The 27,622-nt window shown below is 39.6% G+C and overlaps 2 protein-coding genes across 4 annotated transcripts; one reads left to right on the top strand and one right to left on the bottom strand.

The window, feature by feature from the left end:
- Positions 1-679: 679 nt before the first annotated feature.
- Positions 680-4,835, bottom strand: apex2 (APEX nuclease (apurinic/apyrimidinic endonuclease) 2). The gene is made up of 6 exons (XM_084720523.1): positions 4,427-4,835; positions 4,212-4,295; positions 3,268-3,448; positions 2,952-3,095; positions 2,549-2,618; positions 680-1,980 (listed from the first exon to the last, which is right to left on the bottom strand). Exons 1-6 carry the CDS (start codon positions 4,539-4,541, stop codon positions 847-849), a joined length of 1,728 nt encoding a protein of 575 aa, XP_084576649.1. The 5' UTR covers positions 4,542-4,835; the 3' UTR covers positions 680-846.
- Positions 4,836-5,344: 509 nt separating this feature from the next.
- On the top strand, positions 5,345-27,609 carry LOC146324899 (protein bicaudal D homolog 2). Of its 3 annotated transcripts, XM_084720524.1 has the most exons (11): positions 5,345-5,556; positions 7,483-7,822; positions 11,235-11,447; positions 11,624-11,776; positions 14,244-14,753; positions 17,527-18,393; positions 19,900-20,079; positions 22,707-22,858; positions 22,978-23,121; positions 24,678-25,038; positions 27,453-27,609. In XM_084720524.1, the coding sequence occupies exons 2-11, from the start codon at positions 7,571-7,573 to the stop codon at positions 27,456-27,458; spliced, it is 2,838 nt and encodes a 945-aa protein (XP_084576650.1). In that variant the 5' UTR covers positions 5,345-5,556; positions 7,483-7,570; the 3' UTR covers positions 27,459-27,609. The 3 variants fall into 3 exon arrangements, with proteins under 3 accessions (XP_084576650.1, XP_084576653.1, XP_084576652.1); XM_084720526.1 differs by lacking the exon at positions 22,978-23,121 and having other exon boundaries at positions 5,347-5,556; XM_084720527.1 differs by lacking the exons at positions 22,978-23,121; positions 24,678-25,038.
- The last annotated feature ends 13 nt before the right edge of the window (positions 27,610-27,622 follow it).

Below are 27,622 nucleotides of genomic sequence, written 5' to 3' on the forward strand. Positions count from 1 at the left end.
TTAGGTTTTGGAGTGAAATGCCCCTTTACCTTTAACAATTTCTACCATGCAAAGCCACTTTCATACTTTTAACAAATTATCAGGTGATTATTCTAGTTTATTAATCCTATGATTAATTTCACAATTTACTGCTTAATCATTTAGCCTGTAAAATGTCAGGAGAAAGTGGAAAACAAATACCATAATTCCCTAGGGCCCAAGAGGATGTCTTTCAATAGTAGGTTTGTATAACTTCACCAGAGCGGTCTGCCCTGGTGGGGCATAATGCCACTGCAGGGGGGCATGGATGACAACAGAAGAGAGAAATATGGAGTGAAACCGAGTTGAAAGAATGTGATTTATGTAGAGAAAATAAATGAATGACAGTTCGCTGATGCTATCGTGCTGACATTTATTTAACTAAAACTCAACTTGGATCCTTTTTGTTATTTGCTTCCCCTTTTATTGTTATTAAAATAGGTTAAACAGGAAAACGTGTGGTGTGGGACGTGAACTTTTTTTGGCCTCCGATGGGGGCCATGCCAAAAAATTTTTGAGAACCAGTTAACCAGAGAAGTTGCAAATCCACGCATTTGAGAAGCTGGAACCTGAGGACATTTTGCTTTTTACTTGAAAAATTACTAATCTGCTGACAGTTTGATCATTTCAGCTCCAAGACCAAATAAAACCAAACTCTAAGTCATACAAAACTATTGTCTTTATTATTTATCAAAAAGAAAAACAGACATACATAGTAAAAAGTAAGAACCTCTGACATGATGAGACATCTACAGTGCTTTGTTTTGAGTTAGTTTCTGGTTTCACTGATGAGAAATGAAAAACACCTTGTGGTACATCAACAACACATCACTTCCCCTTATCAACCCAAGCAAAGAAGTTACACCGAGCGTCAGGGTTGGAGGCATGTCCCTGAGGGCGCGCGCACACAAAAAACTGTTTGCCCATGTTTGGCCCCTCCTTTTTTACAGTACGAAGCACACATGGTTCCCCATGGACCTTACAGGAGGGTGGCGGGGGCGGTCCGTGAAGCACCGACTTCCAAAACACCATCGATGCCCCCTTCTTGGCAGCTGAGTGTCCCACAGTGGCCTGTGAGGTTAAGTGTTTTGTCTTCATCTGTTGGTCATTTTCTTCTGTGGTGCTTGTGGTACGCAGCTGTGGGGAACCATCAAAGGCAAATCCTGTGTCTTCAGGTACGCTGCTGGTGATGGATGACACATCTTCTCCAGTTGTGGATAATTTTTGGGTGTTTTGTGATGAGGTAACTTCATGCCTGACAGGGGCTTCAGCAGAAGGAATGACATTTGTGAGTTTGGGTTTGAAAAAGGAGAGGAGGTTGCCTTGCGGCTTTGAAGACTTCTTTACCGTCTTCATCTTTTTCCCCATCGGGACAGCAGAGTCTGATGTTAATAAACGCTTTTTACTAGAGATGTTTCCAACTCCTAAGGGGTTTAAATTCTCCCTCTTTTCCTCCTCGTCCTGAGATCCTGGTAATGCATCACTCTGCTCAGACTGACTTGATTTTTGGTCCACCTTAACTAGGAACCGGGAGAGTTTCTGCTGCTTGCCGGCAAACTCTGGCAGGTAGCGTGTGCAGAGGGGAGGTGGCTTAGAACTGGACAGGAGAGAGCAGCTCAATTGCCCCCACACAGGGCAGTGGTCGGACCCCTCCACCTCTGGCATGATATCTGCAGCCATAAACTGCTCCTTGGCGAGCTGGCAGTTGGCGAATATGTAGTCGATGCGGGTGCCGTAGTTGGTCTGCCGCGCTCCAGTCATAGTGGACCAGCATGTGAAGGCATCGGTGCGAGTTGGGTGGAAATAGCGGAAGGTATCCACAAATTTTCCATTGTGTGTGGGATCTGTTGAAGTTACCTCAGATTCTTCATTGGCTTCCTCCTCATTCTCTTCCTCTTCCTGACTGCCACCGTACAAAAAGCCATTCAGCCATTTCCTTCCAGGGTTTTCATCAAAATCACACTAAGTGAAGAGAAAAACAAAGGAGGCAGAGTTTCATTATCATGAATATACATATACTCTGCACATTTAGCAGAAACATAACACTGCCATGTTTTATTATATTATTCCTTTATACTAAAGGACAGTCTTGGAGATTTTGGGAAATTCACTTGTTTGCTTCCTTGCTGAGATTGATACCACTCTCATGTCTGTTTATTAAATATGAAGCTACAGCCAGGAAGGAGACTTCATTGAGGACTTGTTAGACACAGTTAATCAAATATATACAATGGAGAAATAGACACATTCCCTCAGAGTACACCAAGATAAATTTCAGAAAATATGGCCAAGGTGGACTGACTTCATTTCAATTGATGTCTGTGAATTAGACATCGAATTAAATAAGCAGATTTCCCAAAAGAAACAAGAAAAACATTCATATTATTATATACTTATTTATTTTGTAAGTTTTTCTATTTATCTGCTCTTATTTCTGTCTTTGTGCTGCTGTAACACCCAAATGTCCCCTTTGTGAAGGATCAATAAAGGATTATCTTATCTTACGACAGAATTGCAACTGTTTACTTACATTATCACTGGGGTCACAGTGGTCTATCTGCCGGTGGGATGTATTTACATCTCCTAAAACAATAACATGGCTGAAAATTTGACAGAAAAAACAATTAACTCAAAAAAACTTAAAGAGGAGAGCAAATCAGTTGCAAACTGACTATGACTATAATAAATATATACTGATTATTTTCCTGCATTGTAAACTGCTTTTAATGGCTCATGACATAAAACATACATTTAAGTATAAAGACAGCAAGATACATGTGTAGCATTACTAAAGCTCAAAAATACAACAACTGTTAAAAGGTTAAGTGCTGAATTGTCAAAAGTACGGTAGTTAAAGTGTCTGTGGTAAAAACAGGATACACCTGTGCCTCATTCTCTTTTTTCAGTATGTGTAAAATTGTCTAAACTCTCACCTTCCATCTTTCAGAATAGCTTCAGCCCGACACTGAAGCAACTTGTAGAACTGCAGTTTGAACTGCTTTCGCTCTGGCTTTTCAGGGTCAGCCCGCGGACAGTATACATTGATTACAGTGACAATTTGCTCTTTGTCCTGACACCTGTGGGGGTAAAACAGCCAAAAAGAGACACACATATCTACAGTTTACAACCACTTGACAAAATGAAAAACACACACATTGGAGTCTTTATCAACAGTGCCATTTTCATCAACAAATTTCCCTAACTGGTTAAAATCCAAGGAAACGTCAAAATAAAATATTTTTCTCTTACTTGACTCTGTGCTGTGTGATAACAGCTCGTCCCTCATTGTCCAAAAGCTGCAGGTCCTCGCTGCAGAACTCAGCCTGGTCACCATAGCACCCAACAGCCCCTTCATGGTTGGTCAGCAAACCTGTGAGACCCTCCTCAGCAGCGAATGGAGTTGCGCTGTCTTTACAGTAAGTGGCGACCCCTGTGCATGTCGAGATAAGAGGTGAATTAGTTACTTTAGTATTAGTTAGTGTCATCTAGGACTGAGTATTATATCAATATTTTATCAATATCATGACATGTGACTTGATATTGTCTTAGATACCATGGTAACCAAAACATTGCAGTGCTACAGAGATGCCTCAGCCAGCAAGACACATTCTTCAGACTTAAAGGAACATGCTTGCTTAGTAAAGACCCCAGAAAAAAAAACATCAAACAGATAACAATCACAATATTATAGTCATCCCTTCAATACTGTCACCATATCGATATTTAAGTATTTAGTCAAAATTAAAATGCAATTTGATTTAGTTCACATACTGCCCAGTCCTTCCGTTTTATGTAAAGCACTTGATGCATGCTATTTCTTTGTTGTTAAGCAACTTTTGGCTTCATTTCTTGTATGAAAGGTGCTATACAAATAGGTATTATTATTATTATTATTATTAACATTATTATTATTATTATTATTATTATTATTATTATTATTATTATTGTTATTATTATTATTATTATTATTATTATTATCATTATTATCATCATCATTATTACTGTTACTGCAGCTTTCTTGCAGGTGTAACAATGGGCGGGAGAATTAAGTGCATTAATAATTATAACTGACTTCTTCTGTGTCTTCTTGTCAGAATAAACTAAATATTATTGGAGGACACATGGAGGAAAAAAAAATCAGTGCGGACATGACTCAAAGATACAAAATGAATTGTTATGACAGTGTAATGAACCTGAATAGCCGCTGCGTCCTCGACTGAAGCTGAAGTAGGAGTTGTAGCCGTCAACAATGGCAGTTCTTTCATCAAGCAAGTCTCCTGTGGGGACAAATCTTAGGTTTAACTTAAATTCCTTGCATAACAGACTTCTGACAGTGCTACGTTAACGTTACATGGACACCCCCCCCCCCCCCGCGTTTTCCAAACTCCTAAGCTAGCTAACCACTTACTTGTCACCTTTGTCTCTTGAACACAGATAATATCTGCGTCAAGTGAATCAAGAGCATTCTTAATGCCGCCTCTGAAAGTCCTTATGCCGTTTATGTTCCAGGTAACGATCTTCATTGTGTAAAACTACCGTTGTTTTACTGGGGACACTCTAGCCAGCCAGTGTGGGTCGTGTCCATGATGTATTACGGTCGTGTGTCGATGGTAACCTTAGATTTAAGAAACTCTCGCGGGATAAAGAGATGCTGTTTCTTCATTCTGCAAGCTATACAAACAATAATACAAATCTATTGTATATTGGCACCGTTGTATTTAAGATCTGTGTAGCTACGGGCACAAAACAAACTGGCTAAGGTTAGAGACAGATTCAAGTTTGGTTAAAAACACACACTCTCGCGAGATCTTTCGCGAGTCTGGGGTTCCCCGACCATCTATAAGGGTCGTGCCTAGAAGAGAACCTAAGATTTACGAATCTCTCGCGAGATTTGTAATTATTTGTACGCGTTATACGCAATAATTATGTTTAATAACGTGATAACGCTATGGTTAAGATCTATGTAGGTTTATTGATAAAATCAATGGGATGAAATAAGGGAAAGGTCATAGTTTAGGTTCAAATAATCACTCTCACGAGACATTTCACGGGCATGGGGTTACCACGACCGCCAATGTGCACATGCGGAAGTAAAAAGGAAGACAAAAAAGGAACGAGCGGAAGTGTATTTCTTCACTAATCTTTCGTTATTTCTCTTATATTTCATGTTTATTAATAAAACAAAATTCCTTGAATGAATGTTAAATTTTATGTGTGGATAGACAGCAATTCCACAGCCACACTAATACAGAAAATAAAGACAAATTCTTGGTGTAATTGCATTGCGCCCTTGTCTAGCTAGAGGGGGTAATCGTGCTTTCACGTTTTCGGCGCGCTTTTGACACCAGAGCTCAGTGTGTGTGAAACGAGAGAACCGGGTGGGAGGAAGGGACGGGAAGTGGCTGCTCAGTAACCTGGGCTGGTACCCGTGGCTACTGTCGAGATTAGCAACCGTTGCCGCTGACAGCTCCCGAAGGAAATACACACTTAACGTTTGCTTGCAAGTTGCGTGCCCCATCTTTGACATAACACCAGAGGGTAAGTAGCAAGTTTGGCTAACAGTTGCTATCTAGCGTTAGCTAATTAGCTTGTGTGACAGGATCCGACTGACGTTGTCACAGGAGCACCGGGTAATCGATGTCTATTCCGCTAATCCCATGTAAATTTAGCTAATTGCAAAGCTAAGAAGCTGGCTAGCTAAATTCTTCAACACGTCTTTGCTAATGTTAGTAGTATTGTTATGTCATTTGCTGTCCAGATGAGGCTAAAACTATTCCTGCTAGCTAACCTAGCTGTCCTGTCGTGTCCTGTTCAGAGTCCAGTGTCGTCTTGGATTTTGTATCCTTGCCACAATATTTTAGGACACCCGTTTACTCTGGAAACAGGGGGATATTTCAAAAATATATACAGGTAATAGCTCCTTTAATACAGTCCCAGTTTATGTTACGAAGAACTAGTTTGTGGGGTGGGAGAAACAGATGCTTATGGGATACATCACTTGGCACCGGACAACCGGCTGCTGGTGTTTCCATCTTCGGTCAAAGAAGAGGACACGAGGAAATGGGGGAACTTCGCCCCACCCAGTCAATACCGGTCAGCACAGTGATGTTAAGTCATATTGTTTCCACAGTTACTTTGTGCAGGTCACTTAAACCAACTGTTATAACCGTGTAGCCAACATCAGCGCCAGATATCGGCTCATTATGAAGAGAGGTAACGTTGCTGATGTTGAATAGTAGCAACGTTGGTCAGCGATGATGTACAGGCCTGCTTTGCATCCCACTTTAATAGAGACAGACTATGGGGTCTGTGGAGAATCGTCAGCAACGATCTGTAAATTCATTCATTCAACCTGCATTTTAAAATACATAGAGGCAGAGACCTCATTTACTATATAGCCAAGTAAAAAATTAATTAAAGCTCCTACACATGAAAAACACCAGTGAGAAACTTGTATTTAAATGGTCATGAAAAGTAAAAACATTAAAATCCAGAGTAAAACCTAAGGAATCAATATAAGCCTTACTAATAAATAAAAGAAGTTAATATTTAAAGCTAACGAATCAACTACAACAAGAACATCTGGAAGTAAAATGTGATACAGTTAACCTAAATATTATTTTTTTTCTAAGGGTAAAAATAACATACCCTGTAGATGTTATTCTATGTTGCAGCTGCCCAAAGAGGGAAAAAAGGATTTTCCAAGCTCAGTAAAAACAGCTAGTATACTTAATAAGTGTCTATTTAAAAGGTAAATCATAGCAATGTAGCAGTTAGATCAAGGGTTCCTGCAATAAATGCACATTACGCCAGGGACACCCAATTTGAGAGGAATCTGTCTTAAGGAATCCCCTTAGAGTATATATTTTTTAATTCTTAGGTTTAAGGATAATAAGCCCTTCATACTTAAACAAAGGATCAATCTAGGATCACTATAAAGTACAATCAATACAATCCTATTTCTTTCCTCATTGTTCTGAAAAAGTGATAAAATTTGGAGTAAATGATTAATCATTGAAATCATCAATGTAATGGTTAGTTGTAGGGCTGCAAGATTAAAAATAAAAAAAGAATGGTAATGCACTATATAACGTCATTATTGAGGTTTGTGTGGTCTGGTGGCCGGAATTCTGTGATGTGGTTTGTTTATCATTTTCATTTAGAAATGAGATTGCATAGATTCATAAATTGGGGTCCTGATTTGTATTTTTTGTAATTGTGCAGCCCTAGTTGGTTGCAGCTCTAACTGCAGCAGTTAGGTAATTTATGGTTTGGATTTGTTTTGTGGACATTTGGCCTTTTGAGTGTTTTTCCACTCAACTGTTCCCAACGTTAATCTTGCCCTATGCAGTCTGCGCAGTTGGTGTCACAATGTGATTTATACAAAACCTCTTTGCCACCCTGGCCATTGTTCTAAGTAGTTTACATTACATAACCACCGTCTTTGTGTTTTGCCTTTTGTAGAGTGAAGTAATGAGAGAGGAGGAGGAGTGATTGAAGGAGGCAGGTGTCCCAGTAGAACATTGGCAGACGAGTTGGAGGCCAGGCAAGCATGCTGGAGGCGGATGCAGACCCAGCAGGTCAAGCAGCAGAGGGAGAAGGGGAGGCAGAGATGGGGAGCACAGACTTGAAGGCCGAGGTGGTGCGGCTCACTCTGGAGCTCCAGGAGGCCACAGAGGAGAAGCTACAGGCAGCCCGCTATGGCCTGGTGGTGCTGGAGGAAAGCGCCGCTCTCAAGATGAAACACAGGCAGCTGGAAGAGGAGCATGAAGCCCTCAAAGGGGAGCTACAGCAGCTCAAAGAGGTAGGAACACCCAAGGCCTTCTAGTTATATTTAGACAGCATTACAGCCTGAGAAGTTTGCATTCCAATGTTATTTTCCAGTGACCAGTTCCAGTATCATGTGCAATTTTACGTTCATTATTGGTGCAATAAAACTTTATTGCCAATACAGGTTTTTATATTTTTGCTTGCTTTACCTGGTACTTTTATGTAACTCATCTTATGTCTATTTTTATTCTATTTGGCTCAGTTTCTTTGCATTTACACCCTATACACTTTATAATATATATTTTACTATGCATTTAATATTCTATTGTTTTGTTCTATTCTTACCTAATTTTGGAGCATTGTCTTGCACAAGAATTTCTTTCTGGATAAATAAAGTTCTGTCTTATCTTATCATAACGTACTACTGCTTTGTGACCAATATAATATTTGTATTTAATATAAATACCCATTTTTGTGTTTACGTCAAGTATGATATGGTTTGATGTGCTGTGTATAATTGAAACAAGCATTTCCTGGTTTCAAATTTCACAACTGTCTCATGACAGTCTCAAGTTTCAGGTTGAAACTTGAGATTTTCCAGTTAGGGGCATTTCTATGTTGACAGCTTTGATAGTTTATTTTCACATAATTAGAGTTGCAAGTGTTAATCACCTATTAAATTAATGACTGTTTAGTATGACTGTAAACTAATTTCTCTTGGGGCTGTGGACAAAGCAAGACATTTGCAGATGTCATCTTAGGCTTTGAAAAACAGTGATCAACATTTTTTGTCATTTTCAGACACTTAGTCGACGAAACAACTAACTGATTAATTGAGAATATGATTGACAGATTAATCCATAATGAAAGTAATCATTATTTGCAGCCCCTTACATAATGTTCTTGGATGTAAGTTTTTCCCTCTGTGTTGAAAGAAGATCACGATAAAAATGAACATAATGATTGTGACCTTTTTAAATATAAGCAAGCAAATGTAATGCACTGGTGCGTCACTGAAGGATATTAAACAAGACACAGTAGAACAGTAAAATGTCTTTTTATTGTTTGACCTGTGTTACCATTGTGTAAAAATAGTATTATAGGACTACATTCTTCCTCGTGACACTGTCGGCAAAATGTAAATGCAGTCAAAATTTAAAAGGCTGACATTTTGCAAAGACACAATCTCTCTATCAGTGCTGGTCATTTAAATTTAACAGCTCAGGAAACCTAGGAGTCCTGTAAAGATACCATTGTTGTCTCTCTATATGTTCCAGTGACCTAAGCCATGAATTTGGTTGCTCATCCCTCCCGTGCTTTTTGGTAACTCTGACATTCTGCTACCACAATAACAGTTCTGTTACAGCTGTGATCTCATGTTATACTTTCAATGAAGATGCTTGTGATCCCATGCTGAGTCAATTTTGCTCCCGTACGTCATCTGATGCTGATGCAATCAGAGGGAGAAAACTGATCAGTGATCCGGACACCCTCCACAGCCAGTTAGTCACACATGTCCAGGGCTTTTAACGTATTACATTTTCTCCGTTCATCTTAAACTGATTTTTGATACTTTACTGTGTAGCATTAAGGATTGAATTAGGTTAGCGCGCTGGATAGTCAAGATAAAAAGATTAGACCAATATGTCAAAGCTCAGATTATCATGTAATCCAAGCCTTTCACAGATGTATTGAAATTGTGACATATGCTTCTCATTGTGTTCTACAGAAACAGTGTGCCCCCCCCCCCCCCCTTTTTTTTAAATCCTTGCTCCTTTTTAATAATTAACCATTGTGCAGTTAAATTGACACCCTCTCTGTCAACTGTGTTTACATAAGTGTAGTATAGTTTGTTCAGTCATTTGATCTGACAGTTACAGTTATAGTTTATATTGTAAAGGTCATTTTCTGTAAATATTTATGAGATTCTTACGCTTATATCTGCGCTGACAAAGAGCTGGATGACTGATGTGTGAAGGGTGGAGTTGTCATAATTCCAGAAATTTAAACTTTGATACAGTCGTTGTATAACAAAATAATTGATATGCGTAACTTCTTTCGGTACCATGGGGGAAGAGTCCTTGGAACACAAAATATGGTAGTTGTTTTCTCCTTTTTCTTTTTGAACACTGTCTGGTTTTGCTGTAAACACAATATCAAAAAAGACTCAACAGAACTGACATCTTCAATGTAGAGCTGCAATTATTAATAAATCGATCGCTAACTATTTTGATAATTGGTTTGAGTAATTAAAACAAAAGGTCAAAATCGTCTGATTCCTGCTTCTTAAATGTGGATATTTTCTGGTTTACTCCTGCTTTCATCCTCTGTGACAGTAGATGGAATATCTTTGAATTGTGGGCAAAGCCAGACATTTGAGGACCAAACAACTAATAATTAATTTAGAAAATAATCAACAATAAAATAATTATTTGATACAGTCCTCCTTCAGTAAACACTTTTTTAAATTACTATTATAATTATTGTTTTTTTAAGAATTGATACCTTCAATATTATATTTAACAGGTACGGTATTGTTTTAAATGTGGTATTGATACTGATTGTAAACTTTGAGACACATGCACCAGATGGGGCTTGAAAGTATTTAGTATAGCTGACACAAGCTTTTTCCAAACTAGTTTATGTAAGAGCGTAATCCCATAAAATTCAATCCTATCATGTGGGCAGATTTTTGTTTTTGCAATTGTTTCATCCACCTGTTTAAACTGAGAGAGAAAATGTTTAAAATCCTGCTTACAACCCTTTGGATGTTAAGTAATAAATATGTGCCAGAATAACCCTAAATTTGGTCCAACCTGATGTTTTATAATGACATATCAAGCAAAGCGCTTTATGTCTGAAGGGACGCAGTGGTACAGAATTTCAGCTATTTTTTATAATCTGCATAAACCTCATTTCTTGGCCGTTTATCTACCTAGGCTTTGGCAGGGTTTTAACAAAGCAGGGCGGACTAAATCATGTGAATTAGCATCATTATATAACAATGTTCCCTTGAGCGTGTTGTTTAGTTGCATGTTCATTTCATTTTACACCTTATTTGACAGTTCTTTCATCAGCAATCATTGATGCAAAATGGGTTAGGGTTACTGATGATGGCAAGCTGTGAAAAATGCCTGCTATTACCGAGTTAAGTCTGCTGTATTAGGCTCATTTTATCACTACGGGTAGATAAAAAAAATACAATGTCAAACAGTGTGGAAGCGGCTGTTAAGGTGTCTTGTTACTAAACCATAACTGTTGTTTTCTCACTGTGATCAGGTTTAAGCTGATGGTTGGAAGTGAAGTCCTATTTCCCTTCCTTTGTTTAAGATGTCTTCATTTCTTGCCTTCCTATGTCTTAAAGCACTGTAAATGTTCTTCAAACATGTAACCTTCTAGATCCAGCACATTTTGCCCTTTCCTTCACCATTTTGCTTTGTGCAAAGGCTTTTGCAGATACTGTGAGCAGCCAGAAGCGTGCAGCTGCTGATGGAGAGTGCCGGGAGGAGAGCTTGCTGCAGGAGACAGCCACGAAGGAGGCTGCCATGGCAACCCGCATAGAGGAAGTCCAGGCAGAACTCAAGCAATCACGCCTTGCTCTTGGCAATGCCCACGCTGAGATCGATAGACTGGGGGTGTTTTCCACCCAGCTCAAGAAGGTATAGCAGCTCACTCAGTACATGTGTCATCATACTGTATGACATCTCGTCATGATACATATGATGGAGTCCTGAATCTCTGAAGGATAACTTTGTAGCCTCATTCCCAAAGTAAAATTGACGTGTGTGATATGAAACTGGTAATTGTGGAGTTGACAGTGGGTTTTCTTCTACAGGAGTGTGAATGTCTGGAGGCAGAAAAAGGCCATCTGAGGGATGAGATGAAGGAATATAAAATACGTGAGCTGCGCCAGTTGCAGGACAATGGCGAGCTAGAAGAGGAGAACATATCTCTGCAAAAACAGGTGTCTGTGCTGAAGGAAAACCAGGTCAGTAATCACTCGAGCTACAACTTTACCAAATGCATAAAACTCTATATGTATATAATTAACTTAATAAAGAACAAAAATAGCATCTATTTAGAATAGATAGTATTGAACATATCTGCAGAAATATGTAGTTACATAGAGAAATGTGTTTATTTAACATTGTGCCATGCCATTGTTTTTCAATTTGTTTTCCTAAGTTTGTTTTTGAATTTACGAGGGGTGGGGGGAAAATTATATTATATATTGTTATTTAAAATAATGAGTGCTTGCTCCATCAGGTTGATGCTAACACATAATGGGAATTCCCATTGATTTGCTAATGGGATTAGCATTGAAAAAGAGTATCTTAACAAACAGATCAAACTCAGAATACAGTTTCAAATTAGGAGAGGACAGTACATATATTTATATTTTATTTACTGTACTGTACTGGATGAGCACAAACAGTTAAATGTAGCACTTTACTTCTATTCATTCCATTGTACATTTTGCTTAACCACTTTCATATGCAGTCATGTCCAGGGTTTTGAAAGGACAGTTTTCTAGTTCAATTTGAAGATTGTTAATTTAAATGTTCACATTGTGTTATGTGCTGCTTTCTGGTGCTCGATCATGATAGCATCGAATCGTGAGACAAGTGTATCATCCCAGCCCTAGAACTTGCATGCTGTTTTTCTTTGTGAAGTAGATACAGGTGTTTCTAAATCCATATCGGCCTTTGTTGTGGTGCACTGCCTGTTTGGATTTACCGTTCCTGTCTGAGAGTAAAACTGCTTTGCATGCAACAAACTACTAATCTCCCTCACATGTTTGTTGACATAACTTCACAAGCGGGACGCAAGACTGAACAGGCCAGTTGCTGGGTGATTCATTGTTATTTCCGCAAAATGAATTTGCACAGCTGAAGAAAATAGTTGTTCTCTTGATTGCATGTTTTGAATTCACAGTATTTAAGGTATAACCTGGACTAGTTTGCCCTAAATGGCAAGGTGACTCTTTTTCTGAAATTATTAAAGTTGGTTTTAGACAAAGTTTCAGGCAAAAAATGTAAATACTGTTAAACTCAAGATTCATGATTTTTCATTTGGGACAGTAGCTCAATGGGAGCTCCAATGTATTAACATACTGCCTGTGAGAAATACATGTGTTTTATTATAGTTTTATGTCATTGCAACATTGAAAATACTAACAATGCAAGTTAGGAACATACTCTAAAGCAAGGGTACCGAGCGTTTTCCCATGGATGGCAAAAACTGAAACTTAATGGTGTGCCACAGGCCAAAAGCAAACACCTATTGTATTATATTACCTTGTTAAGATGCAAAATGGTAATAGGATCCCTAAGTGACCATAACTGATTGATTTCCTGTGCAAAGCGTTTCATGCTCAGGGTACAAAAAATAATTAATTATTTAATATATAACGAGCATTTTTACCTGGCCTGATTCTAAACATAAGCATATCTTTCACATCCGTTTCACATATTCTTTAGTTGTTAACATCACATCTTATTCTGTGTGCGCAAAATGCTGTGCAGAAATGTTGCGTCCTGCATGATAAAGGACGCTCAGTGTTGTTGTGGGTTGTTATATTATGTAGTTATGTGAAACTGTCATTGTTTGGATTCCTGAGGGTGTGAGACAAGTGCTTCTGAGAGCAGAGACTCTTTTTGTATATATTGCAGCTCTGCCAAGACAAACTGTCCATGACTACTTCTAAATGTAGCAGAGGCTTGTTAGTGTTTGCTTGAACCGTTAGATGACTTTTAGATAAAAGCTAGTTGGACCTTGATAGTCTCTGATGTCAGAAATCCTTGTTTGTTGTTAGATGAAAACCCTGAAAGTTGTTAAGTACCTACAGTATCAGTTAAGATAGACATGTATTGCTGTTTAACTATGTGTACTTTATGTAAAGGTAACAAAATTATTCAACTGTTGTATGAAGAAAATATGTAGGATATAGAACAGAATAAATGTCTATTAATCGACTATGTATTTAATATTTTTCAACAATACTGATAAAAAAAATAAATTAAAACATGACAAAAAAGAAAAATAAATATACAATACACGCCCTGTCTTCCTTGAAAATAACAATAACAACACAAAAAGATAAGCAACACCTCACCCCCACCAAATCCCTGCATTTGGTTTGTTTCTTTGCGCTTAGAGTTGTATTAAACTTCAAAACCATAAAAAGTGTCAGTTATCACACATGAGCCAAAAAAAAAAAAAAAAAAAAAAAAATCAGTTTCCAAGTAGAATTGTTGTTGGCGAGGGAGTCATCACCAGAGGCGTTTCCATTTGTCTACCTCAGCCATCTGGGTGTGTGACTGTAACACTACTGTGCTGAATGTAGTGATGGGTATATTTGCGTGTGGATCTAGAATGCGCACCATGTTACATAAAGTAACACAGACAGACCTGTTAAAAGCATCCCTCTGTTTGTGCTTGTTATCACATTTCAGGTGGAATTTGAATCGATAAAGCTGGAGCTGACCCAGAAGAACGACGAGCAGGAGGAGATGCGAGCTCAACTGGACGAGGCGGCGAGGCTGAGGGAGATAGCAGAGAGGCAGCTGGATGAGGCCCTGGAAGCCCTGAAGGAGGAGAGGGAGCAGAAGAACAGTCTGCGGCGAGAACTCTCCGCCCTGACCCTCAACCCCTTTGATTCTGTGGGGAACCTGGAGCTCCACCTGGATCAGCTGGATGACAGCCAGGAGGAGGGCCAGGGGGGAGAGGGCGAGGGCGAGGGAGAGGGCCAGGACAGTGGCTTTAATAATGGTTCTGGGTCTGCTCCCGGTTCTGCTCACCCTCCTCACTTGGGGGGCTCCAAAAGTAACGGCCTCATCCATCGCTACTCCACTCCACGCAACAGTGACGTCTTCCTGCGTGCTCCAGCCTCTGGGCTGGTGTCGGACCTGCTGAGTGAGCTGCACTTTTCAGACAGTCAGAAACTAAAACAGCAACTCCTACAGGTAGGCAACAGGATTGAATTTAAATGTATTACCATGTTTAAAGGGACAGTTCACCCCAAAATCAAATATACATATTTTTCCTCAGTAGTCTTTAAGCTTGTGGTGCTCAGAGTGCCAAAAAATACATTTGAAAAACTTAAAAGCAAGATCTCCTTACAGAAATCATGACCTGGTTACACAGGATAATCCACAGCCCTTGTTGAGCAGTTTCATGTGAACTATTTTCTTTATACCGTATTATTTTTGACTTTGCGGTGAATTGTCCCATTTAAATTATGCACTAGAGAAAATATTGAAAAATTATGTTGCCTTGCTTAAACATTGTTCACTTGTTGGCTGAATAGCTCAGCAGATTTTATGGCAATCTGACCCGTTGATTTATTATGGGATGTCCTGTGCAATGCTGATAATTTAGGATTTGCGACATTTGCAGGAGCATTACCTTCTGTGGAGTATGAAGGTTCACTGAATTCAGTGAAACTGCAATTATTAAGTGTAGGGCAGTCGACCTCCAACATCATCAACTTCCTGTACTCGTGTAATTAGTTATAGAGCGGGTTCATACCTTCCTTGTTTAGTCCGGTTTAACAGGACCATGGAGCATTTCCCCCTTCTATGCGTTTTATTTTGGCTGGTGTAAACGCTGAACATGAGCTTTAGAGCGGACCAAACAAATGCTCTCTGTTTCACATCAAAGGGGTGGTCTCAGACTGCTGTCAAGTGATCTCTAGTGCGGATCAGCTGGATTCCTGGCGTAAATACCAATCAAGCCAGTCAAAGATGTGTACGTTTTCTACCACATGAATTGTGGTCAACAATTGAGTTTTGCTGTTGTGAACACAAACTGAACCAGCTGGAAAATTGAAACAATACACCCCTGTATTGGTATGATTTAGGAACCAACCTTTAGGTGTGAACCTGACCTTTGTTTGTGCATAATTGTTTTGCAAAGTTCCTTTTTTATGTTTTATCATAAAATGTAGTACTGCAATGATTTGTAGATAAGTAGGAACTTCCTAATTCAATAGGAATTAACCAAATGACAGCATTTAGTTAGTTAGAAAATCTTTGTAGAGTGGCAAGCCTGAAACATACTTTTTTTATCATTTTATTTTGATTCTAAAGATTGAGAGGAATTGTAATTGGCAGTATTTAATGCACAGGCAGTATTTTTATGGCAGATATTTTATCCCAAAGAGAAAGTTTGAGAGTTGCCATCTGTTAAGCATATGTTTCTCAAGAGTAGGGTCAATATCAATTTTAGTTATATGATTTAAATCAAAAGGAAATATGGTGCAGAGATAAGTAATTCAAATTAGATAGAACTTGATAATAGCCTGTGCACTACTGCTAACACTATCTATTAAGTACTAGGATATTCATGGACCAGTATATCTATCAAAATGAAAGGGTCTGTTCTAATCACAATAACTTAAAATAGTATCACCTTTTGACAAGCAGAGTATTGAAGTTGTCATTCAAGTTGGTTTGTGTGTCTAAGCTGCTGACAGGGATGTCTGCTGCTTCCTGCTTTAAACCACATCCGGTGTAATATTATGTCTGCGAGGGAGTGAGCCTCTTGATATTAATGAAAACTACCTGGCATCACATTGCACTAATCTACTTCACCAAGAAATGTAGACAACACAGCGACACAGTTGTGCTTCACACAAAGGCTATTTGAGAAAATTAAGGATGTCTTGAACTGTCATCCGTCTCTGTCTGGAGGAAATGTATTATTCATGATGCACTCAAAATCGGGGGTTGGGTTAGAGAGCTCCTACCCACCAGATGTTTGGAGTGTGGAGCTGAATGGGGTCAGCAACAATTTTCCATTAAAAATGCATTAAGAGTAACTGTGGTTGGGGGAGAAATGTGTCTTACAGAGAACTGTCCTTTTGTTTGATGTAAAATAATCAATAAACAGTATTGGCCTGGCTTAGAACAGAAATGGACGATTATTCAACTAATGGGAAGCTTACAGAGTAGTACCAGAGTGCAGCAGAGTCAGACAACCTAGTAATCAGTCAGCATTTTGCACTTTCAGTTCCCTCGTTTCAAAGACAATGGGTTTTTGGTTGGCTTGAAATAAGTTATGTGGTAAACACATGCTTTAGAGCTTTTCACATTTAGTTCTATGACATAAAATATGTCAGTAAATACCCCATTTTTTGAAGCTTTTAGCCTATGTGTCTTAAAAAGGGATTTGCTAACAAGTGGCTAAATGAGACTACAGAGGTCGTAGGGGACATAAATCATCATCACACTGAACACTAGTCACTTAGTGGTGGTGATGATGAAGTCATACAATGGTGGTGTAGTTTGTTTCTAGCCTGACGTTAGATTCTGACTTCTGATTATTGCATTTGTGAAAACTAAATGGACACTAAATTCATTTGTTTTAATTATCTTGCAGAACAAAATGTGGAGCCAAAGTATTATAAACTTTTGTTTTTCCAGAGAGCTTATTTTATGCAAGTTACACAGTTGATAGACCAACACATTTTTTTTTTATTGTGATAGTAACTTAATTGTAAAAGTAACAGGAATTGGAATTGGTAACATATTAAATATGTAAAGTATTTTAGGATTGGCAGCATTTTGATGGCAGCTAAAATCTTATTGGCTTTTTGTAGAGGGAACAATTGCAATCCAAAATTATGGATTGGCCTACAAAAACACATCATCCACACAGCACATTTAAAAACAGATGTACTGTTTATATTTTACCTTGCAAGATTCTCATCTTTTTTGTGTGTTTGTTTGTATACAGGCAGAACGAGAGAAGACCTCTCTGGTTAACAAGGTGGAGGAACTGCAGATGCAGCTGGTAATGTCCAAACAGGCTCTCAGCCAGCAAGAGGACAAGGTTGGATCTCTCACCCAACAGCTGGAGGCTGTGCAGAGCAGCCAGCAGCACAACCGGGAGGGAGAGGACAGGAGAGATGGTGGGACAGAGAATGGAGACGGGGAGAATGAAGTCTTTGACTATGAGGTAGATACCAAGAGCAAGGAGGTGCTGGAGGCACGCATGCGTTCCGCTAGCGAGGAGCTTCTGAAGCTGCGAGATGAACTGTCTCAGGCAGGAGCTCGGTATAACACCCTGGAGCAGCGGTACAAGCAGGAGAAGGATCGCTGGAGGGCAGAGGCCCAGGAGCTGGCTGACAAGATCCGTCAGTGCATCAAGTCCAGCAAGCAGGACCAAGAGCGCATTAGTGAGCTGGAGAAGGAGATCGGAGCCACGCGGAAAGTGGCGAGCGATTCAGAAGGGCACTTGAGCGTTGCCCAAGAAGAGCTGCTGGCTTTCTCTGAGGAGCTGTCCAACCTCTATCACCACATCTGCGTGTGCAACAACCTGACACCCAAACGAGTCACCTTGGACTATTACCGTGATGGTGCCAGGGCTGGAGGTAGCGCGCGAAGATACGTCTACCCTCAGCACAACTCGCAGAAGAAGCCGCGAGCCAATGACATGTTCAGCTCCAAAGCTTCAGCGTTGCAGTTTATGGGCGAGGTAGACAGTGCAGGGACCAGCGGAGACTCTCCTACCTGCCCTGGATCCCCAACCCTGGATTTCAGGGACCCTTCCAATGTCCGCAACTTGGTAGCGGTCATCCGTTGCCAGATCAAACACCTCCGGGTAAGACAGCACTGCTTATCACATGCTGTATGTCACAAAATGATGTAGTGCTACTCGACTAATACTTGATTGTTTGTGAGCTGAAAGTTATAACTGGTGCCACTTCTGTAACTCTTTCATTGTGGCTCAGATCACTGAAAGACAGGCTTGTTCTGGGTGCAGGCCTTTCCTTCCTCACAAATTATTGCTGAACCTAATACTCAGCTCAGACAGTTAGATGTAATTGAGTAGCTCCCGTGTCTGTTCAAATCCAACACCTGATGCGGGCCCTGCTGACACGTGTGTTTGGGTTTGAATGGATTGGATTATCAGGGGCCGAAGTTGAGTTGTGGCTTCCACTGAAGAGAATCCTTTCAGAAAACAATAGTGTCTGAAACACAGGGAACTTGTGTTTTTATGTAGTGAAACACAGTTTAAAACACTAAAGTTGTTGTTCTACATTTCACAGGTATGTAATAAAATAGTTTACTATTATAGATTACTATTATTTTGTCAATACTTGATCAACATAACAGTTTACCCCCAATAAATATCCAAACGGCACAGGCTGCCTTCCAAAATAATGATAGGGGAAACACTGTAGACTATTGATTTCTGCATTTTTAATTGGTTAAATTCCATTCCTTGTAATAAATTTTAAAATTGGTTTAATTCCCAAGCCAAACGAAGGACCCTGTTTTACAAAAATACTGGACCTCAAATTCAAAAGGATTACTGTGACACACATATTCATTTTATCACCTAACGTTGTAGCAACTCTTCCCTGAACTGGAGAATCACTATTTTTACTTAAGTATTTAATATGCAGTTAAGATAATCACTGGCACATGTATTTTTGCATCATTGTGGGAAAGTAAAGTAAATGAAATGATTTACAGACTGTAACAACTGTATGTAACGTTAGTTAAGATATTTTCTCACTCATATATACATGGCCATTAAAATAGACTGAAAATATAAAATGGGTGAATAACATTTGATGACGCATGGTTTAGCGTACCATAACAGAAGCAGTGCAGAAACTGTTTCTAGTATGGTGGCGATGGAAAGAAACCTTTAGAAAATCAATTTTCAGTGACTTCTACTAATAGACACAGGTTTCATGTGTTGATAATCCTCATGCTTGTGTGCTGATTTCTGTAAGCAGGATACTGTTTCCGCCTTGACCAAACACGTTGGCGCTTTCACTTGACGTGTTCATGCAGAGCAGTTATAGTGCTGTCATAAGCCATTTCCAATTTGCAGTTTGGTCTCTGTACTCATACTTAAGATGATCATGGGTGAGGTGTTTTGGCTGCAACTTGTTCTGGGGAATCATGCTTTGAACTGGGGCAGCCATTGCACAGTGACGCATGTTATGTTAATCAACATATTTCTGTAATTGATTATGGCAGTGAGTCATCCCAGTCCTAAAAGAAACATTCCAGCTCTATAATATATACACTCGTGCTGAACTTGATGAAATTTAACTCACTTATTTGAACAACTGTTTTTGTGTTCTCTCAGGTGGCGGTGGACCTCTGTCGTCAGCGGGGCGCGATGCCTTACTCAGGTCTGAGCAGCAGCGGAGAGTCAGAGCGGGATGCTGAGAGCCTCTTGGAAGAAGTACTGAAACTGAAGTCACTTCTCAGCACCAAGAGAGAGCAGATTGCTACCCTGAGGACTGTCCTCAAGGCTAACAAACAGGTAGGTCACAGCATGTACTGCTTTACACTACAATATTCTACATATATATATTTTTTTATTATCAGTTTTAGTCTCGTAACAGACTACTATTCCACTTTAGGGTATAGCTCTAAATAAACTTGACTGTAAGAGACTTTAACCAAAATCTAATCATCTAATGTCCAAGGTCAATTTGTCAATTTTTTGTGTTGCCTGTCATTAAAAAGAAGTTTCCCCTCATTTGTTCATTTTGGCTCTCTATGAGCGTTTCATTATTTTCTTTGCATGTACAAAAAATGGAACAGCTCCCCTGGGACAGAGTGGACTGTCTGTTGTGAAATGTAGTCTTACTTCTGTGCCAATATTTTTACTGTCTTTGGATAAAGACCTCACCAAATTCAGCATTTAAATGTTAAACTGATTATTCTGATGAGGTAAGTCAGTGAAGGTTATTATAGTTCACTGAATCTAAGCAAAAACTAAAACTAGGTGGGGAAAAAACATTTTAGTTGATTCAAATAAATATACAGGAAGTTGGTCAAGTTGGTCAAATTTGTCAACACAACAAGCATGAAGAGGTCTTCTGAACTTCTTAAATCTTGCCCCTGACATATACCCCCTATATAAATTTAAAAATGGGAAAAAAAACCCCCAAACAAATGAAAAATACAAAACTATAACAACTCTGAAGAATGTATTATCCATATGTTTCTTTTTTTATTATCCATACATGATCTTGACATAAGCAGTATGGATGAACTGTGTCATCATTGTCTTGTCTAGACAGTCCCTCAGGCTCACATGGTCGTGCACCTTGAGTACAGTGTGATGTTGCGCTCCTCAGAGGTTGAACTCTCCTTCCCCTCCCTTTCCTGTGCCTTAAGCACTGCGTGACCTGCTTCTGTCATTCCCTTCGCTGTCACTCTCTCTTTCACACACGCACATAAACACACAAGGTAATCTGTTTGGACTCTCTCTCTCTCTCTCTGGGCTCTCGCTCATGTACTAGCATGCATTCAGGTCACAGAGGTAACCATCGACAGCGTTTCCCATAGGATGACACTGTACCATCTACTTAATACTCCTCCTTATTTTTAGTGTTTACTTAACAAGCTACTTTAATCTGCCAGCCTTGCATTTTCCGTGAGTTCTTTTCTTTCCCCAACATATACACAAACACACTCCTACATCTCTGGTCTGTTACTGCACACACACTAGCTTGCCCCACCCCTCCTCTGTCTGCTCTGTTGACTGTATGTGTCAGCTCTGTTGACTGTCTTTGTCAGCAGGATTTGTTATAAAGTTACCCAAAGAACCTAACTTGCTGTATGGATTTTTTCACCCATGAGTCTGTTTTCACAACAGCAGGTGAATCAGACTCTTTTCTTTCCCAAAAAAAACACTAACATCTGGCTTTTGAAGAAACATCCTGTAAATTCTTCACAATAAAAAATCTGTTATTTTGTTATCGAAAAGCTTTTATTATGAAGCAGGAAAACCAGGAAATGTTAAATTTTCATCAGCAGTAACTTAAAACAACTAAAAGCGAGTGAAACATTAAAATAAAGAAGATACCTGAAAGTACAAACAGCAACACAGGAGAGAAACTAAACTTCAAACCACAGACATTCAATTAGAAGCTACAAGGTTCTGAGAGCTGAACACATAGAGACTTTTAAAAACACTTTTCTCTCTGCTCACCTGCACAGAAGTGAGGCTTTCAGGCACACATCAGAAAAAAAAGAGAAAAACTTTTCTACTGGCACCAGGAAAGGAGTCAATCACCTATTTGTAGCGGGTATTGCTGTGTTTAAAAAGTCTGGATATATGCTCTGTTTTGGTGTAAAAACAGCACCTGTGTGTTTCTCTGTAAAGCATGTATGGGATGACCAGAGCAGGGTGAGACTGTCAAGTAACTAATCAATCATGAATAGTCTCATTCTCTTGGACAGATTAAAAAAAATAAATAAAAATTGTTAAATGGGTCGCCTAATATACTTGTGTGGTCGTTAATTAACATGGTGGGGCTGCTGATTGGCTTCTTTTATATAGTTAATGGGCAATGTCTGAAAAACTGCCTGGATAAAAAAAAATCTGTCTGCTGAATTATATTTAAAAAATTGTCTTAAAGAAACGGCGTAGGAACACAGCTCGCTTCACCGTTACCACCCAAGTATGTAGAACTCAGTGTGCATGGCACTATCTAGAGCTATGTCACATGCAGGCACATTGTCATGGTGTTTAAAGTAAAATTGTTTATCATAACATATGTCAAAAGTATGAGTGTGTAAATTTCCATAGCTGTATACCAATCAATTTTATTGATTATTGATGTATTTTATATTTACATATAAAAAGAAACAGTAACTCAACCAGTGACTCAAGTTTTTCATAGTGAATCAAAGAGTTAAAGTTGTTTAACCATAGCTAATTATGTATACTGAAAAATAACTTCTTGGGGCACTGAGTAAAAGGGTTAATTTTGAGCCCTGGTTGTGGTTGATAATGGTGTTATCAGTTTGAAAAAGCATATGTTATCTATTCTATGCAAATCATATAATAATGGGTATTTTAACATCCCAGTTTGAAACGGGAATGGTGGTGTTACAATATAATTAATACAACTGTCCTTTTTTTTGTCAATGCAGACTGCAGAGTTAGCCCTGTCCAACTTGAAAACCAAGTATGAGACAGAGAAGAGCATGGTGTCAGAGACCATGATGAAACTGCGGAACGAGCTCAAAGCTTTGAAGGAGGACGCCGCCACCTTCTCTTCACTCAGAGTCATGTTTGCCAGCCGGTAAGATTTTCTTTTTACGTATGAGAGAAAAAGCATCATATTCAACAGTGTTATAAAACAAAAATAAAACTTTGCTTATGTTGTTCATGCTGAGTAATGGTACTCTTGTTGTGGTACAGCTTTTGCTACCACTCAAGTAATGAGCTTACCATGCTTATTACGCCTGTGGACAATCCACTGGTTCACGTGAAGATTATGAACCACATGCTCTGCCCTGTGCCGACGGGGGAGGAGGCAAGGACAGATTTGTCCCATCAAGTCAGGTCACCTTAGCATCTTAGACACTTAATGTTGGTTGGAGATGGGTGGGACGTTAGATAGGGTGGGAAGGCACTGTTCAACTTACAGAGCACAACACTCACTAATCACTAACCTCTTCTGATAATCCGTTGGCATGGATAATTGTTTGGAGGAGTTTTTTTTGTATCGAGTTAATGAGTGAACTAATTTCTTTTCCTTGGATTTTTACCTGTTTTATTTTTGAGGGACAACAGAAATATTTTCAGTATCATTTGATATTAATTCCCAGAGAAGCTTCTTGAACATGTATTATCTGTCTAGACCCTCTCCAGACAGTTATGAGCTGGCATTTGATTATCCCTAAGAAGGATTGGAGAACAGACAGTGGTCAAGGACTACTACTGTCTGTTGCAACAGGCTAAAGATTACAGCTTAAAAAGATCTCCTTCCTTATAATTAAGTTTTGTGGTGCCATCATGTGGAAACCTGGAGTGACTGCATTTCTACAGGGTATTATCATTGACATACACCCCTCTTTTCTTTCTCTAGAAATGATAAATAGTTGTCAATAGTCATAAAATTAATTAAATCAGGGCTTCAGTCTGTTTTTTTCCACGAAAAGCACTGGTGCCCATTGAAATTTAAGGAGCACTACTAAAATTGACATGCAACTCCCTGGGGGCCTACAAGCAGAACGTAAACCATTTTCCATTTCACATCAGTGCTCCCACTACAATCCTCCTTCATTTAGCCCTTTACTGAACTGAATGAAATATAAACAAATATTATTTATTCAATAAAATATCTTCTACAGAATCTTAAGATAAGTTAGTATTAACATAAACATAAATTAAAAATTGTAGAAAATCTAAAATGTAACACTGAGGTTTGCTCTGCTGCCTTGTAATTACACCAGCTGATTAAATATTAAATCACCAGTCAGTGTCAATCCATTGCTGTCCATCTTGCATTAGTCCAGACTGAGAGACCAGATAATCATTGTGCTGCGTTAAAATTATGTGCACCAGAGATTGCTGCTTGCGTTTCATTTTGTGCATGCACATATGTTTACGTCTGATGCAGGTATCTTTTCTGAGCTTTAGTATATGAACACTATTGGCATTTATCAAACATAATATTCATTAAACTCTCAAGTCTGCCAGGCAGAAAGTCACAGACCAGCTCTGGAAGTGGCTGCCAAGCAACCAAGACACGTATCAAGAGATGCTACTCACTCTGGTGTTTCACATGATATATGATGATGATTAAAAATATATATATATATTGCAATTTGCATTGGTGCTCCAAGTTCTAAAATGTTTCATTTCAGTGTAACTTCAATAGTTTTGCAATCCAAAAACCATCATCAGTGTGAATCACTGCATGCTTTGGTAACTTGTGATGGTTTAACAAATAATTAATTAATAAAAATCCTGCCTAATCAATAATGATAATAATCTTCAGCTAGTGTTTGGTCACAGCTGGTGTTGAAAGTTTGCGTGTGTTGTGTGTCTCTAACTTTATGCTTTAATTTGCCTGCTTGTGCATGTTGCATCTTTTCGTTGTGTGTGCGTCTCAGGTGTGACCAGTACGTCACCCAGCTGGATGAGATGCAGAGGCAGCTGGCAGCAGCCGAGGACGAGAAGAAGACACTGAATTCTCTGCTGCGTATGGCCATCCAGCAGAAGTTGGCCCTTACTCAGCGTCTGGAGGACCTGGAGGCCCCTCTGTCTCCACACAGCTTGAACAGCAGCCCCCGCCGCTCCCGGGCCAAAGAGCTGGCCGCTAAGTCGGGCCGGGCTCCACGGAGCCCCCGAGGCAGTCCTGCACGCCCCCCACTGAGGAGCAGTCCACGGGCTAGCCCAGTTCTCGGCAGCAGTGTTCCCGCCATGGCCACGCACCACCTGCGAAGTCTCACCCGAAGCCTCCACACAAGCCCTGTAAGAACCCCTCTCTCTCTTTGTCCTGACAACACCAGCCAGACAAGCAGCCGGTCAAGCAGAGGGAAGGGTCTCCCACGAGACGCCACCTTCATTAGAAGTCGTAGTGTCAGTGATGTTTTTAACACAGAGTCGAGTTCTGGTTACCCCCCAACGCGTAAAAGCTCCACCAGTTCTGTGAGCAGCGAGATAATGGTCAAAACACAAGTGAGTGATTCAAAAAGAGGTTTGTCAGGCCGGAGAGCTTCAGTCCCTGCTCGTCAGGACACCTTCATTACAACTCGTGTCGTACCGGCCTCTTCCACCAGGCTAAAATCTTCTTTGTTTTCTTCATCCACTGATAATCTAACCTCTTCTAAAGCTTTGCGTGTTTATCCTAACACATCTGAAGCATGGGGTGAAAGTAAGCAAAAGCCTGATCAAAAACAAAACGTAGATCCTTCTGTAAGAAGAAAACAGCTGGGTCACAGGTCTAATTCTGTACAAGCAGCAGCTGCATGCCGCAGCGCATTTCAGTCAGACGCTGGCTCCTCTCAGTTGAATGCTAAATCTTCAGGGGCCCCGACAACCGCATCTCTCCCTGGTCAAAATCCTCCTGGTAGGACCAGGATGACAGGTATCTGTAGAGAGTCCAGACGTAGATTATCCGCCTCCACAAGTAGAAGCAATGAGGAATCACACATTAATGTCAGTAAGAGCTCTAATAAAGTTCAGGGCACACCTGCCAGGCCCCGGAGCTCTCACTCCAAATCATCTCGCAGGCGATGAAATAAAGAGGCAGCAGATTTATTCCCTATTCTACATTACTTTATGCTATAAAGTATTAAAGTGGTAGTTTGGATTATTTGAAGTGGAGTTAGGTGAAGCACTTATTCACTCAGTGTATTACCTACAGTAGATGGATCGGCATGTCCCCACTTTGAAGAAACAGCAGGAGTACCAGCATGGAAGCTAAGCAGTATACTGCTGTGGACAGGGTCAGCAACAAAACATATTTTAGCCACTTTAAAAAAGGCCCACTGAAAAAAATCAGTACTACTTTAAGTGTATGCTGTGTTTAGAATATTTTCAGTGCTTAACTTTGCCACCAGACAGCCTTTTGAGAAGGGAAACCACTGTTGTGTAAGCAAGTATGGCTCTCTCCAAAGCAACAAAACATTCATTTTACTGTGCAGGACACGGGAGTTGCTGGTCTGCTGCTGCTTTGATCAGTTAGTTTGTTTGTGTTATTGTGTGACTTTGGTGTTTTAAAAGGTTAGTTCAGATTCACAGAAGCTGAGAGCTGCAGTCAACCAAGGAAAATCTTAGTAGACTGAAATTCTTCAACCAATTCATTGGTCGGTGGCAAAGAACTGCATGTTATCTCTAGAATATTTAAATCAGCCACAATGCAGAGTGACTCTACCTGAAGCCTAAATCAAATTTACATAGCATTGCCAAACACAAGAATTCCTGCAGTTTGATGGTTTCTTTTTCACACACAGCTATATTGTTACCTTCAGCAGATGTCTGTTGAGTAAATTAGTGTTGCAGCAACAGCACACACACACAAACACAGTGGCAGTGAGGATTACAAAGAAGAACGGGCTGTCTTCCATACCACAACAAAGCTAATGCATTTCACACTGCAGTATGAAAGAACAGTTACAGCAGGCGAGGCTTAATGTTTACACGGTTTCTCAACTGTCACTCAGTATTACAATTTTAGTTCAGTATCCCCCAGCCTGTGGGAACTGCCGCATTAGCAACATGTTAGCACCAAATTTAACAGGTTAACCTACAAAATAAACACTAAAACAACATAAAACATAACAAAACTTGGAGCCTCCAAGTGTGAAGTCGGGTAATGAACAGCTGGTGTTTTTCCTGCAGGCGCACGTTAAGAAAGCAAGCATGCAGAATAAAATCCACACACAGGTTGTCATCAAAAATAAAATTATAAATAAGGATTATCCACTCAGCTCCTCTGTCCTCTGAGGCAGTGGACCTTTTTTGATGAAGCTAAAGTGTGTTTCCTGCTGATCCTGTCCGCAGCTGTACATTGCTTATCTTCCATGCTTCTATTCCCTACAGCTTCTTCAAAGTGGAGATGTACTGACCTCCATCTGCTGTAATTAATAAACTGATTATTGATAAGTACTTCATACAATCCCACTTCAAATAATTTAAAGTATCCCTTCAAATAAAGAATCTTAAATATTTGGAACAATCAAGTATCGCTTTGCACTTTGTTTAGAATTGACGCTTATCAATGTTTGAATTATTTGCTGTTATACATCTCACCTTGACTGATGTTCCTTTATATGTTGTATTGATCTGTTTATCCTTATCAATTATCCTCACCTTTGTCATTTAATTTTTTTTTTGTTGAACTAAATATGTTTTTTTGTCTCTGTCTCACCCTGTCTCTGTAGCGCTGAAACACTCCTTCCATTACTCCAAACCCCCTTTTCTCCATAAGGACCTGTCTTCATGTTGACTCCCCGGCTCCCTCCTCCTTTCCTGACTCAAGACATCCTGTCCATCCCAGATACGATGCAACATTCCCACTCTACCCACCAGAACCATGGACTTAAAAAAAAAA

This window comes from Lutjanus erythropterus, chromosome 6 (assembly GCF_056507025.1).
Source record: "Lutjanus erythropterus isolate fLutEry1 chromosome 6, fLutEry1.hap2, whole genome shotgun sequence".
Lineage (NCBI taxonomy): Eukaryota > Metazoa > Chordata > Actinopteri > Lutjaniformes > Lutjanidae > Lutjanus > Lutjanus erythropterus.

Coding starts and splice junctions, on each gene's coding strand:
- apex2 (XM_084720523.1), bottom strand. CDS start 4,541: ATGAAGATCGTTACCTGGAACATAAACGGCATAAGGACTTTCAGAGGC. Junction 3,096..3,267: donor ATCACACAGCACAGAGTCAA/GTAAGAGAAAAA, acceptor TTACCCCCACAG/GTGTCAGGACAAAGAGCAAA. Junction 2,619..2,951: donor GCTATTCTGAAAGATGGAAG/GTGAGAGTTTAG, acceptor TCAAATTTTCAG/CCATGTTATTGTTTTAGGAG.
- LOC146324899 (XM_084720524.1), top strand. CDS start 7,571: ATGCTGGAGGCGGATGCAGACCCAGCAGGTCAAGCAGCAGAGGGAGAA. Junction 18,394..19,899: donor GCCAGATCAAACACCTCCGG/GTAAGACAGCAC, acceptor GTGTTCTCTCAG/GTGGCGGTGGACCTCTGTCG. Junction 20,080..22,706: donor TCCTCAAGGCTAACAAACAG/GTAGGTCACAGC, acceptor TTGTCAATGCAG/ACTGCAGAGTTAGCCCTGTC.